Source organism: Musa acuminata, chromosome BXJ2-11 (assembly GCF_036884655.1).
Source record: "Musa acuminata AAA Group cultivar baxijiao chromosome BXJ2-11, Cavendish_Baxijiao_AAA, whole genome shotgun sequence".
Taxonomy (NCBI): domain Eukaryota; kingdom Viridiplantae; phylum Streptophyta; class Magnoliopsida; order Zingiberales; family Musaceae; genus Musa; species Musa acuminata.
In genome coordinates, this window is record NC_088348.1 from 28,543,790 (window position 1) to 28,558,629 (window position 14,840).

Here is a 14,840-nt window from a genome sequence, read left to right on the forward strand (position 1 = left end):
CTTCGAATTACATACGAATCAAATGAAATCCCAGCACGAGTTGTATTATAAGCAGGAAGTTCATTGTATCTATTTCCTCAATTATTGCCTTTTGAAAGAAATCTATAACATTCCCAAATGTTTGATCATTTACAAACACAATGCGTATATACACATTATTTAACACCTAAAACATCAAATCCACTTAACAAAAATATCGATACCCATTTACCAAAAGCTGAAAATTCAAAAAAGGGCCAAGTTTTGGAACATGACATGAACCAAAAGCCACGCTTCAATGCATGCATTCATGATGATGGATGGTCCAATGTTATGCTAAAACAACTTTAGGGAATAAACGAACAGGTGCCGAATTCCCTACAGTATGACAGATCTAATGCACTCCCATCTACAACCAACCCAAAAGACGTCATATAAACAGAAGTTACATGTCCGTATCAGCCACCGGAAAGATTTACAATACCTTGGCACGACTAGTAGTAACCATAGGCACCATGCACAATCCCACATCCCCCTTTTTTTTTTTTTTTTTGTCACGGGCAATGTGCATTTAGCAGCTCCCGGTATACAATCTCAATGAACTCATTATTCTGTCAAGAAAGCAAATTTAGATGGACTTTAATACTTTATAAACTCACCAGATACAAAGCAGCAAAAAATTATTATCGAAAGCAAAAGGCCCTCTCAATGTACTATTTCAGGTGATTTGCAAGTAGAAGTTCTGCAAGTACGAACCCTATCTATCTGTCTTACGTGGAATTTCATTGACTTCTGTAGTAATAAATCGAAGCAGTCAAAGATTATAAAAGCTGAAGAAGATTCTGGAAAAACCAAGGATAGATGGACACACTTTGATGGAGCTCCCATGGGTGCAGAATTACTGATGAAATGGCCCATTCATGACAGCAGATCTTGATAACAAGGCAGGAAACACAAAAAAGCAGCGAGGACAGAATAAAAGACAGAAAGAACAAGTGCACAGCTAAACTGTGTTTCACACAGAGTTTATATAAGGGTAATGGACCTATAGCACTAGCTTCAAGGGCGTGGAGTCATCACAACATTTGTTAACTTGCAGGGAAAGGTGAAAGTCAGCAGGACAATGAGAGTGGCAATAACATAAAATAGCACCAATAATTTATGTCATCATTTATTTCAGAGAAAGATAGATGAAGAAAGCAACTAGAGTAACAAAATAAAAGAAAACTTGCCTGCACAAGCCTCAAAAGTGCATCACGGACTTTGTCTCTAGTAATAACTGGGCCAAATATTGGAGCAGGAGTGAGGGACGCAGACGGCGTAGGTGGTGGAAATGGTTGAAGTAATGGAGTGCCATACGGATGCTGCATTGTAACTGGGGGATAGACTGGAGGAGCAGTGAGAGTCAAAGATGACACTGGAGGCGTTACCAATGCCGAAGAAGAGAGAGATGGAGAGAAAAACGATGGCTTCACAAGATTTGTAGCACGGTTGCTGTTTCCACTGCTAGATTCAAGGGTATCCGAAGGTGCCACTAGAAGAGTGGACAAAGCTGGAATAACAGAGGTTGGCTGAAAAGTTGGCACCACAGATGGATTGACAAATGGTCCATGATGAGTTACAGGAATAGTTGCTGCATCAACAGTTGGTTGCACTGCCAGTGTTGTTGCATTTGATGCATTTCCAATGTTCACAGCATTCTGCAAATAAATAATGATAGTTTTCCTGTCATAAATAATTATTAAAATAACAATCATCTGCTAACTAAGAACATGATTCTGCAATGTCTAACATATGTAGAATAAACATCATACAGCAAACAGACTATTTTACTCCGAAAAGCTACATTTAGTAGCAGCAGACATGAATTTCTCACTAACGGTATGGTGGAGGATACTACTTAGCAGATACCGTACACTGAAAAAGTTTGCAAATGGATCATCAGGAACATCAGGAATTGGTGCAGCATTAGATGAAGTTGTTGGCTCAAGAGGACCTTCAATTACTGATGAAGTAGGTACAGCTTCAAGTTCCTCAAACTCACTGTTACAAGAAAGAGAATATTCTTGTAGGAACAACCATCCATATTTTGCACATGACAAAAAAAACACATATATACCAATGACAAAAAATCCGTGAAACCAATCTCAAATAATTGGAATATTACAGCTTATTGTTGTATATGCCAATATGTTATTGCATATGCATGCAAGTATGTACCTTACTTTGTCAAAGGCGTGTAAGATTCTAAAAGAACATATTCCAAGGATACCAATAGAAAGACAAAATATTGATGCTGAAAAAGAAACAATGGGAAATAAGACCCTATAAAACTGGATACACAAACAATACTACAGATCGCTATCTGTAGGCCTTAGAAACAGAAAGAAACTATTATATTAAAAAAAGTTAACTTGAGAGCAAACCACAACATATGCAAAGAAAAATTCGATAACAATGGTCAGCAAAAGACTAAAAGATAATAAGAATACAAAAAGTGCTACTAAACATGACTGACTAAGGCAATATAGCATATACCTTTTAGAAGATACCTTAGCCTTGGGAGGTACTTTGGAATAGGCATTAAGTATCCTGAATAAAAGAGCACTAATGTTTGTCATATGGTGTAACTGAGAATAATATCTGATGCATAATAATATTCTAATACATCAGAGAATAGAATTTACGAATAATAGTAGAATAACACACAATACTGATTACTCAAGTTTGTAAGAAACAAACCCTATTCCCAGATCTATGCATTACCATATAAAGAAAAGTATGATTGCTCAACATTATGTATTATGGAAAAGCACAAATGAGCAGCAGGTGGAACTGCAACTGCAGGGGACAATGATTTGCTTCGTAGGGTCAACATCTGTACAAAAAGTTGAAGAGATGTGATTGAGAAGTCATTACAGAGGTGGCACAAGAGGTACCTGCCACGCAACATCTTCTATTATAGGAAATAACACATGCAGATACTACAAGACACATGACTTACATGTAAAAGCTACAAAGAATCATAAGTTCTTTACATCTTGAACACTTGAGTAACTCCCCTTCAAACTGACAGTGAAACTTTGGCTGCTAGTTTGACTTCCAGACTCCAGAGATTTTCTTAATGGACATTGACCTATTAATGATAGACATGTATCACAAAATCACCTATCATTGTCCTATTGGAGCATTTTTCTGACTTTATTCATGACTTCAAGTAAACTTCTACTTATGAATAAGATCATTTAGTTAATAAAATAAACTTGACTCTTGTTTATATTTAGGGTGCTCCTTAAGGTAATTTGATATAATTAGGGATATGGAAAATTACATGTTCTCTAATAAACATAAGAAAATTGAATCTTGTCTTGTCCTGCATAATACAATTGGTATTTATATTTAAAATTTATACTTGATTGCCACACATTTCCCCTTCATGTCCCATTTTTTGCAATGATTATGAATTACATGCACCCATACCAAATTGCTTCCTTCCTCCTTCCTCCTCTATTCCTCTACCGCTCCTTCCACATCTCTTTCTTTTTCTTTCTTGTCTAGCCACCGGTATGCACTAGCATACTGAGTTGGTACACCAGTATAGATCGATACATACCATTCCAGCAGTTTTCCGAAACGGGTCCAGTAGCCGAAAAGGCAAACCTTGCAAAAAATCTTATTTGTATCGAACCAATTTCCATAAATTTATACTCTACAATTAGATATGGACAAGAGAACAATTCTACAAACCAATACTGCTATGGTTAAAGAAACATGGCACCACTGATCACTAAAGACCCCTATAGGTTCAAAGGGCAAAAATTATATAAATTTTTAAAAAAGAAACAAAATGATTACAAAACTAATGGTAACTCACCAAATTATTAAAAGAGTAGGAAGGAATGTATTCAATAAAAAATTTGTTACGCTCTCCTACCTAAATCAAACAAGGCATATAAGAATGACCTTCATGTTGGAAAGTCACATACAAATATGATAAACATAATTTTCCATATTTGTTAGTTCCAATACAATATAACAAACCTGATTTAGTAGGATTCTTTGTCTTAGCATCAATGATTTGTCAATATCAGCCAAAATAATCAAACTGAACCAATTTTGACCATTACTAGTCAATTTGTCAACCTTGCCATAGGACAGGGAGGAAAAAAGGTAAGAAAAGAGGACAGGTGAAAAAAATTATTGTAATCAAAACCATAAAGAAAATATAAAAAACAAAATGCTATTACTATTTCGTTCGATATTCACTGTAGTCCTTACATAAACTGTCCATCACTCAAGACAGAGAGGAAAGAGCAGTGGGAGGAACATAATGAAAAAGGTCCTTATTCCTTAACCCCTTGAGAGGATAGGGATATCAACACAGGAAAGAGACATATATGGGATTTGGAATTCCTAAATCCTGATCACTCTCTCTTCAAATAATTTCTTATGCAAAATTATCTTTACGTCACCCAACACTTCGCCTACAAGGTGATTGGAGAAGAAACAGGATGATAGTGAGGCTCATCGCTATATACAAAATGCAGGCAAGTAAATTCTAAATCTTTCGGCATAACATATAAAATAATTATTTAATATATAATATCTTTGGATAACATGATTACATAGTTAATGTTTTTATTTTCATAATAAAAAATAATTGTTTTTCTTTTCTGAATTATTCATTGCTATTGAAATGCAAACAAGTTTTCTACCTTTTTGCATGGCATACATATCATAGTTAACTATAATGATAATACCTTTGTATCATTCTTCATTATTGTTTATTGTAATCTTTTGCACAAATTTCATATTTTATATTTCAATTCCATATGCTTTTTTTTAAAAACAATAAAAATGAAATATGAAGGTAGGAAAAACTTTCAACATATTAATTTTTTTTAATTTTCTTTCATAGTAGTTTCTAGTCTTTAGCATTTTTATAGTAATATGTTTTTCTTGCTATAAATTATTTTCTCAGCAACACCAATCATAGATAATCCCAAACCTATCATGTGAACCTTGATGAAAAACATACAATCAGGTGAAAAAAATAACCTACAATTACCAAATAGCTGACAACAATACAAAACTTAATAATAATATCTACAATTACCAACTGAATTCATTTAAAATATCATGAAATAGACAAAAAAATGATAAAAAAGACAAAAAAAGAAAGTTAACTGATAAACAGTTTAAAAAATGCTACTAGTACCTGCTGAAAAGGTTTGCTATATCTTCACAGTCATGTGAATTATAAAACCATATACCATTAACTTCTTGAGCTGCATTTCGGTACAAAAGATATGGAACTTGGACTTCATACTCAAAATCTCCTAAGAGATCCTCAACCAGATTATCTGTTAATCAGGTGAACCACACATATGTAAGTGAACCTCTGAGTTCACATGTAGAAGTTCAAATCTTGAGATTTCATCTCTAACAATCTTCAAATTAGACACTCATACGTGGAAATAGAAGTAAAAAAAAAATCAAAAGTAAAGCAATTGAATTATCTGAAACAATTCAGGAAAGCATATTAATATTAAATGGTTGGCCATCAATGTCTATAAGCATTGTAAATTCTGATCTGTAAGCCTATCAATCTCCTACAGGTGAATCAGGTCAGAATTGTAAAGACACTCTTCAACATGAGCTGAAGCTAGATTAATAATGATGAAGGTCAGGTTCAGACAGATATGATTGATTTGATTCTGAGTTGGGTAGAAGAGTTGAAGCTATTTTGTCTTATGAGTTAGATTGATATCTTCATTAATGATCCAGCATAGGAGTAAACACACATCCCTGGACTTTTTCAGATGGTTGTAAATTCCTATCATGGGGTTACAACAGAAGAAACACCTGAGCTGTCCAGAATTTAGATATGACTAGTCATTTTTAAATGTACAAAAGTACAAATAAGCTTTACATTAAGAAGCATGTGAAGTTTGGTTTTTGGATGATCGATAAAAGTATCTGTTCAAAAAGCAAGGCCTAAAGTCTTCTTGTCTCTCTACTGTTCTCCTCTTCCATATATTCTCCTGCCTCTTTTAAGACCTAGTTTTACAGATATAATGAGCAAGTGCATACATTCCTCCTTCCTCTCCTGACCTACAAGCCACATTTTGATGCTTGTCCTGCTTATCTCTTAGAACCCCTCTTCCACCAGTAGATTCCTCCATAGCATTGGCCACAGCTATTAAAGAAGGATGTCATGTCAAGTGCAGTGGATCTTTTGTGGATCAATAATTTCTCCAGCTTAAATATTGTTCAATAATAGACGTCAATCCAATGTCCAACAGCAACAACATAGACCAATGGCATAGCTGGTATCAGTTATTAACATGAAAAACACAGATGCTAAGGCTAACAGTCCTCTTCTAGAAAGGATGGCAAGTATGTTCTTGATGTCAAAGAAAATCAGCAATTATGACAGACAACAGATTCAGATAAAGTTGCATGTGAAAGATAAAGCATTTATTGCAACCAAATTGATGAAAAATTAGTTTAGTTTCAGCCTGGGGTTAGAGAAATTTAAACTTGACTGAATGTAGATCCAGTCCGATGAAATCTATTAAAGGTCCCTCATGGTAAAATCCATTTACCATTTACTTATGTTGCAATTCTATTGATTTATATGTTTACATTTAGTTAGAATCATCATAAACCACTTCGTGAAAGAAAAAACACAGCCACAGACCAAGTTAAAGATTTAACTAAGTTTCGCTATTTCTCTTCATAATGTGTAATAAAAGGAGCATCATGTGAGTAAAGGAACCTGAACTGTACAGTTTATCTCAGGCAAGTATTCACAGTCTAGCTAAAATAGTCAAAGACTCGAATTTCTACAAAAAGGGGCAACACATGACTAGAGAGAAGGCTCAAATGCCAAAGATAAAAAGAATCTTGGCAAAAATCAAATAACACCAACTAGATATTTACAAAACTGGAAGAAAAGCTGATATGGCTGTGATTTTCAATAGATGATTAAATGGCTTCTGTGACAGTTCCCAATATCTCTGCATCTCTACTGAAATGCTTATGCAAATCCAACCATCCAAAAAAATCAATATATCAATCAGAAACATCACCTAAGTACAGCAAATTGTTCTCTGAGTACACTGAAAAATCAACAAATTGAGGTTTCCAGAGTTCAATTTTGTTCTGTAATTGAGTTATTGAAGGATAGTTAGACCATACTAAGGACAGGAAAAGGTCAACCAGATAGGAGGCACAGTGACACATGACTTTTGGTACAATTGAACATTAGTTACCCATAAGAATTTTGCCTTTAGAAGTCAAAATTATGTTAAAGAATACTGATATAAACACAAACGATGCTCATAGTACAAAAACAAAGATTGATGAAAAAGCCACGTAGCCGAGTAGCAAACCCCACAACAACCAGAAATGTTTAGTTCTGTGAATCTCTCTGTGAATTTTCTTCTGGCTGTAACATTGCTCCACTTCAAAGCACTGCACAAGAAATGTAGAGACTAGAACTACATATTCAAGCCTAGAATAGAAAAGGCATGCCACAACTAGTGGAACTAATCAAGCAAATGAGAACAAACTACTTACAAAACGAGATTAATGTGGTCCAACAAAGAAACTCAATTACACTGCTTGCTGTGAGAGAGAAATTAACTTTTTTTAGTAGAAATAAGACAAGATCTAGTTGACCATTTCTACAAGGCCAGATGTAGACAAATATAAATTATGCATATCAACACTCTGTAGAACGGACTTGTAAAACAGATCATTTGGGACATTGAAACATAGAATGATCATGTTCAACTTAAATATATATTTAGCTCACCAAGGTTGTTCTAAAAACATGCTCAACCAATCCAAACACCACAACCAGCTTCATATGATCAAATAACAGACTACATTGCCCATGGATGACCTCATGCGAGAATACCTTTAACAAGAGCCTAGAAAAATGGCTCTCCTATTTTTTGAAAACAAGAATTTTGAACTTACTAGTAGCAATAATAAGCACTACAATATTCAACATATTTTGCAAACACCGACTAGAAAAAAAGACATTCAAACGATAAAATGTAAATTAATTTAACATAGACTAATTTCAGACCTGTGTTCCGTCGGTTCATGACTATGAACTGAAATCTTGGCTGTGCATTCCTGCAAGTATGCACTCATTTGTAACAATTTGCTGATCCATCGAAATCAAGAAATGCCAAACTAGAAACAAAATAATTTATCACATTCCAATATTAGTACAGACCTAAGCGATCAAGATTCTCAATCAAAGTCAGTACTCAAAGAAAACATATCAACAAATTAACCGTCCGATGGACGCTTCTTTTCACATAAGAATATCTAAGTTGAAATCGGAAGTAAAAAGTAACTACAACGACGGAAGCTAGAGTTTGATGGAGCAGGAAGAAAAGAATCATGATAGAACGCAAATCTAGGTAACAGAATACCGAATCATTCAACCAGCATCAGCGAACACACCAGACGAGCCAAAACAATACACAGAAACTTCAAATTCGGAGGAAAAAAATAACATCGACAACGACACATCCTAGCAGCAAGATCCGCAGTTACCTCTTGATAACGAAGAGCGATCCCTCGACATCCTTCCGGCTCTGAACAAACATAAAAAACAAGTCATGAAAACCCTAGATCAAACGGCGCAAACCTGAACAAAGGCCAGCCGGAAACAGGATCGAAGAAGAAAGGGAGAGGTGGGTTCCGATCGAGGCGCACCCATTGATTGAGCTCGATGTTGAACTCGTAGAAGGTGACGTGGGTGGCGGTCATGAGGATCTCTTCCACGAAGGGATCGATCCGCTGGAGGACGGTGAGGTTCAAGGCCTTGGTGCTCTTCTGATCGAGGTTGGGCATTAACTTCCCGCTCTGCGTCATCCTCGCGGCTCACGGTGACAAAACCCTAATCAAGAGGAACCCCTGACAACAGCTGGAGCACCGATCGACCGAGCCGGAGAAGAGGGAAGAGATCAGGATCGATGGGATGAGGCAAGGGTTGGAATTAAGCGAGATCGCGAGGGGAGAGAGTCGGGGCGGGGGAGCCAAAGCGGCCAAGAGAGGAGGTTTTATAGGACTTCGGGTACACATATCAAAGAGATACTTTCCCGACACATTAATTTCGCACGAGCAAAGCCTAGCTGAATTGTTACTAGCGGAGTAAGTGTACTATCGTGGCCCCACATGGGGAGTCTGTGAGAGAATCATGATTTTGTGGGTGGAAGACGCGAGTCATTCTGCAACCTATGTGTATGGGAACAGTGGAATCTCCGAAACGGCAGTTTACCTTTTTCGACTTTATGGAATGACCGAAATGCCCCTTTCATAGCGACTTCGGCGTCACGCCAAATGCTCGTGCGATGAGGATCTACAAACGACGGTGAACCAGATGTGGCATCTTAACCGTCCGTCTGATCTCCTCTCACATTTTAGCCGTCCATTACACGATCGCACCGATCGAATCCCGACGGTACAGCTCACGTGACAGTAGTACAGAAGTGGGAGGCGTCGCCGTGGGATGCTGGCTCAAGGCGTTCTTTTCTGGGTACTTGTCACGTTAAACAGCTAAGAATCGAGAAAATAACATTTCATTAAGAAAATTCTATTTATGTTAAACAAGTATTTAACATTGCCTTATAAAAGTCACCGACCCGAATGGCACCGCTAGCCGGTTCCCAAGAGGTGATACAGTGATGCAATAAGGATCGGAAGGCTTGATTATACGATGGAAGCCACCGTGAAGGTATTAACAGGAGAATCCAAATAGAGGAAGAACAAAGATTTTTTTTCAAGTAAATGACGAAGACATGATAAGACTAGGATAATTGACACTTAAAAACAAAAATAAATTTTCGAACCCTTAATTTTTAATAAGAGAATTTGATATATCATAACCAGATTAATAAAGGTGTTAAAAACATATCAATTAAAATTTCAAACCTAAAATCTGATAGATCACAACCAGTTTATTTTATTTTAAAAGAATAAAAAACGTAGATGAGATTCGAATCCAAAATCTTATTATAAATTATCAAAAAAAATTTACCCTAACTGATATCAGAACAAAAATTAAAAACTCGAGTCTTGACTATAAGGAAAGATAGTTAATTCACAGAAAGAAGCAGAAACAACACAACATATTAGCGAGAAAATGAAACTTATTTAGAAAGATGCATTTTACTTCTTTCTGTATCGATAACAGTGCAGTGCAAAGTAGGTAAACATGGAAACTGTAAATTGGTCAGTTCACCATCTGGTTAACAGACAAGCCTCAGTCGATAGCTTCTTCAGATTTCTTTGGTTTGGACAAGAGATACCAACCGAGACCACAAACAGCTGCAACTGTCCCAGCAAGAACGGCATAGTTGCGGTTCTTGTCAGTTGAAACACTAGCTGTTGATGACCCTGGAGGTGTGCCGGGCTTCACATCAGCTGCTGGAGTTTCTGGTTTTGCTGGGGTTTGCTCTCCTGGTTTCGGTCCCTGAAAACAAACTTGCTTAGACATCGTGACAAAGATCTGGAGATAATAGTTTATTTGATTACAAGAAAATCTCTAGTAGCTCATTGGAACATGAAGTATGCATTAATAGTATTGAAGCTGAAAGACTTGGAAATCATGCATTTGACAATATATTAAATGCCTTCGGTGCTATCCATCTTTTAGTTTCCTGGGAGAAAAATCTAAAAGAACGGGTACCTCATCAGGGAAAAATAAAAGTCATGACAGTGGAATCATGTATCTCCTTATTCTTACATGTCCTCTCTTTCAAAACAGAACAGTGCCCAATAGTGAAAGTAAAAAAGTAAAAAAAAAAAACAGAGATGAATTGGTAACCATACCTTATGCGCAAGCTTCGCTAACTTTTCTTGCTCGATTTTCTGCAGCAAAAAAGTAAATTATTACAAGTCAGTTTGCCTGCCAACAGGTTAAAAGAATTTCTCATACTGCAAATAGGAGTCATCTGTTTTCAGTTAAGGTCAAATCAAAGTGAAGATTGAAAAAGATATCTAATCAAAGTGAAGATGTCTGTTTGCCTGCCAGGAGGAGTCTGTTTTCAGTTAAGGTTTTCAGTCAGTGTTGCTATCACTTTTAGCAGGACCATAATATGTGTCAGTGGTGGCATAAACATCACAAATTTCTTACAATCATTATGAATATGGAGAATAAGCATGAAACTAAGTGGCCAATCCAACCAACTGGACTTCTGAAGAGGACTTCATTGGACTTTTTTGCACTTGAGCTTAATCAATCTAATCTGCCTTGAATTTAGACTGAACTCTCATCGTTCTGCCAGGAAATCTAAGCAATAAAGTAAAGACCTATCCCGTACTCATTATAAAACAAAGAACCACACTTTCTCCAGTGACTCATCCCCTTACCGAGCTCTACATGTTTATCAAGTTTTTCCCAACTTGGACCTAATGACATGTTTTCCTCAGCTTTTTCCCCTATGGAATCCCATTTGCAAGCCCCCAAACAGCTTTTCCCAACCACGTGGATCTCAATGAGATCAAATCAAATTGATGTCATTGTTTTTGGTTGTCTCAGTGTGGTACACAAAGTGCCACAGATTAAAGAAATGCTATGATAGTTTATCCAAGGTGGACAATGAGCTGGAGTTATCCAAGCCGAGGTTGTCTCAGCTCAGGTGCTCCAAAAAAATGTGCTTCAAAATGGAACCTGCAAAACAGGTGGGACATCGAGATTGTGTCTATTTGAGTCATCTGACAATAAGCCAAAGCAAGAATAACCCAAATTATGGATTATAGGACACCGAATCCAATGAAGAGGAGATACAGTCCCCTTGTACTTCTTGAGGAGGCCTAGCGTAAATAACTTATCAGATTATTGAGGTAGATTTGTTAATAGCATGGCAAGTGACTAAGCACCACTTTGGATGGGGCACAACAGAATTTGTTGTACATTTTAAACTGATTTTCTAATATGTCATATTGTCCACATGTTGCATATTCTTTTACAAGTTTTCTGGGCTCTGAATTGACTCAATATTTCCCATTTATCAATCTTCTCCTAGAAATAGGGGTTTGTTGGTTCAATTTTAGTCTTTATTTTAAGAACTGCATCTCCAAATATCTCATAGATTTTGGGGCCTTTAATCATGCAAGATCTCACACTTCCCATTTATATTTTTTTTACAGTTGTGGTTTATTTTTTTCTCAAAATAATCCAACAAGCAACAGTTAGACCTTTTAGTGTGACTATAAACCTGATATTATACAGAGAAAATAAAGAAGCAAGAGCTCAGGATGATAATGCTGGATCAAACCCGGGGCTGGCAAAAATTACAGAAGAAAGACCACTTTGTTGTATTTTGTCTTATCCAATCCAACCAACCTGAATTGTACCCTTACCTAATGAGAAGGCAAGCATATGCATTCTAAAAGAGTGCGAGTGAGTAGGTTGAAATCCTTGGACTCAGACACCAATATCTAATGTAATGGTTTCAGAAGAAAGAAAATGTATATTTTTTGTTGCTCTTTTATTTCAAGTCACAACTATAAGACAGCACTATCAAATCAAATTTGATGGTTCCAACACAATGTCTGCTTTGGCCTAGACGATGGTCTGTACTCCTAGATTCTTATTATGCTTGGCCATATTGGTATGCAAAAATGAGAATTTATAAATCCTACATCAACATGTAATACAGAATCTTAATGCTAATAATTTTGAACATGCATCATCCATAACAACTGCACTTGGTGCAATTATGTAGTACATCACCATAGATGAAACATGAAACCTTGAATATGATACATACCTGCTCAATATTTGGAAATATGGTTCATGTAGGACATTTACTTCTTTGAAGTCTATAAGACAGACAAACCACTCCATCTTAATGCTTGAAACTAGACATGAAGGTATAGCAACCACAACCATCCACTTGAAGAATGAAAATTACAGGGTACTACGAAATGATGCTCTCACTGTTCAATCTACGAATAATAAAGAGACTGTTCCATTCAAGTAACTGCAATGTACTACTGGTCATGGTCGATTAAATTAGTAATCATTTGATATAATCAGAATAATGGAACAACAGTGAATTATTTGTCGACAAGGGAATTTCAAGTAAGAGAATATGATCAACAACTCTACAACATACAAAATCTAGATGCAGGAGCAAAGACATCTACAAATGCCAAAAAATGATGTACAACATAGGTTAAGCAACAGTTGCACCAAATGAAGACAAAGTGTTTAACATAGCATGGACTATCAGGAAAACACAACAAATGATTTATCAATTTAAACTTAAGATACACAGTATTGTAGCACAAGAATGAGAATGAAATCCTTATAAAATAATGAAGCTTTTTGTATAAGAATTTTCAAAAGCAAGAATGGAATATGTTGTTGTTGATATTTATAATAGAATAGATAGTTTCATATTTGTTATCCAACAACACCAGGTATGACCATTCAGATTCCTTCTTAGCTAGATTAATCATCTTCCTCTAGACAAATAACTTCTCAACTAGTTGTACCTTATATGCAATGCCTTCTCCTCCAGTTGCAAAGAAGAAATTTTGGGTACAGAAACCATCATTGACATCAAACCTCAAAAGATGGCCAAGAAAGCATCCATAATATTCATTTTAATAGGACTTATTTGCATTCAATCATATCATGCATGTACAACCCACTTGTCATGGTAATAGCGGGTCACACAACATTTGCCACTCGTTCCAATGGTATAATGTCAATGGAAATGCCATCAGAAATTAGTCCATAGGTTGCCCACACAGGCTTCACGCATCCACATAAATGGAGCATCCCAAGTTCTTCTTGCTTTCCTCCAAAAATTTCAGTCTATTCAGATCTCGTTACGCGCTTACTTTGCACTACTATTCATGGATTCATCCACATAATATTCAACATCTATTCATAAGGAAATGATCCGTTCATCAAGAATATATAGTACGATAAATAAAAATCTGCAGAACGAAAGTATCACACAACTAGAAGCAGCGAATCCATAGAAGTTTCTCAACAGCCGTAACATACACACATACATATCACCATTAAATGTCAAACTCAGCATGTAAAAGTGAAACCCCAGCAGCAAAACATTCATAAGATAACAGGCCATCCGCAGTAAGAGAGCGATTAAAGTGGATAAAAATGAAGAAAATGAAACCAGATAAATCTGAAGGATCAGATCAAGGAGAGAGGACCTTGATGTAAACGTTCTCCGCTGCCTTCTCCTCCTCGCTGAGGACCTTGCCGCCGGAGGAGAGCCTCCGAGCGACGTACCTCGCGGCGATCCTCGCCGCCATGGCGAATCCCAACCCAAGGATTTCTCGACCTCAGAGATGGAAATGGGGCCACAGGTAACCAACCCTTCTCTCCACTCTCCAAAGAACCAAGGGGAGCAGTGTGCCCCTTTTAATTGTATTATATACCGTAAATACCCTTCCCTTGCGCCGAAATATCTAACCCACCACTACGTGTTCTCCCACTCTTCCGTCCGTACAACCTAATCTGACGAACAACAAGGAGGGTCGCGCGTTTTTGACGGTCTGGATCTTTTTGATCGAGCGATCGAGTCACCTTCGCGAAACCGATTATGATGGGCCCCGCTTGGGCCCATGAAACTCCTGGCCCAGTACACTACTCGCTCAATCAGGCCGTTGGTTGTGTTTGAGATGCGTGTAAGCGCATGATCAGTGGCTCGGATCTTAGTAGAGACCTCAAATTCTGTATCATGACATTCCCATAATACCCCTCAAGATTCCCACACGAGCGATCGAGATTGTGGTGTGTAACACTACAGTCGATCGCTTTGTCACAGTACAGAGATTTCAAGCGAGCT

At 36.9% G+C, this 14,840-nt stretch overlaps 2 protein-coding genes across 4 annotated transcripts; both read right to left on the minus strand.

The window, feature by feature from the left end:
- Nucleotides 1-81: 81 nt before the first annotated feature.
- Nucleotides 82-9,098, minus strand: LOC103971831 (mRNA-decapping enzyme-like protein). 3 transcript variants are annotated; one of them, XM_018820723.2, is made up of 10 exons: nt 8,722-9,065; nt 8,560-8,600; nt 8,081-8,130; nt 7,564-7,611; nt 7,377-7,478; nt 5,198-5,342; nt 2,518-2,571; nt 1,896-2,022; nt 1,212-1,679; nt 82-590 (listed from the first exon to the last, which is right to left on the minus strand). In XM_018820723.2, the coding sequence occupies exons 1-10, from the start codon at nt 8,878-8,880 to the stop codon at nt 534-536; spliced, it is 1,251 nt and encodes a 416-aa protein (XP_018676268.1). In that variant the 5' UTR covers nt 8,881-9,065; the 3' UTR covers nt 82-533. The 3 variants fall into 3 exon arrangements, with proteins under 3 accessions (XP_018676268.1, XP_018676269.1, XP_009384238.1); XM_018820724.2 differs by lacking the exon at nt 7,564-7,611 and having other exon boundaries at nt 7,388-7,458; nt 8,722-8,857; XM_009385963.3 differs by lacking the exons at nt 7,377-7,478; nt 7,564-7,611 and having other exon boundaries at nt 8,722-9,098.
- A 1,041-nt stretch (nt 9,099-10,139) lies between these two features.
- On the minus strand, nt 10,140-14,382 carry LOC135627207 (uncharacterized protein At2g27730, mitochondrial-like). Its single transcript, XM_065133214.1, has 3 exons — nt 14,203-14,382; nt 10,840-10,878; nt 10,140-10,480 (listed from the first exon to the last, which is right to left on the minus strand). Exons 1-3 carry the CDS (start codon nt 14,302-14,304, stop codon nt 10,271-10,273), a joined length of 351 nt encoding a protein of 116 aa, XP_064989286.1. The 5' UTR covers nt 14,305-14,382; the 3' UTR covers nt 10,140-10,270.
- Between the last annotated feature and the right edge of the window lie 458 nt (nt 14,383-14,840).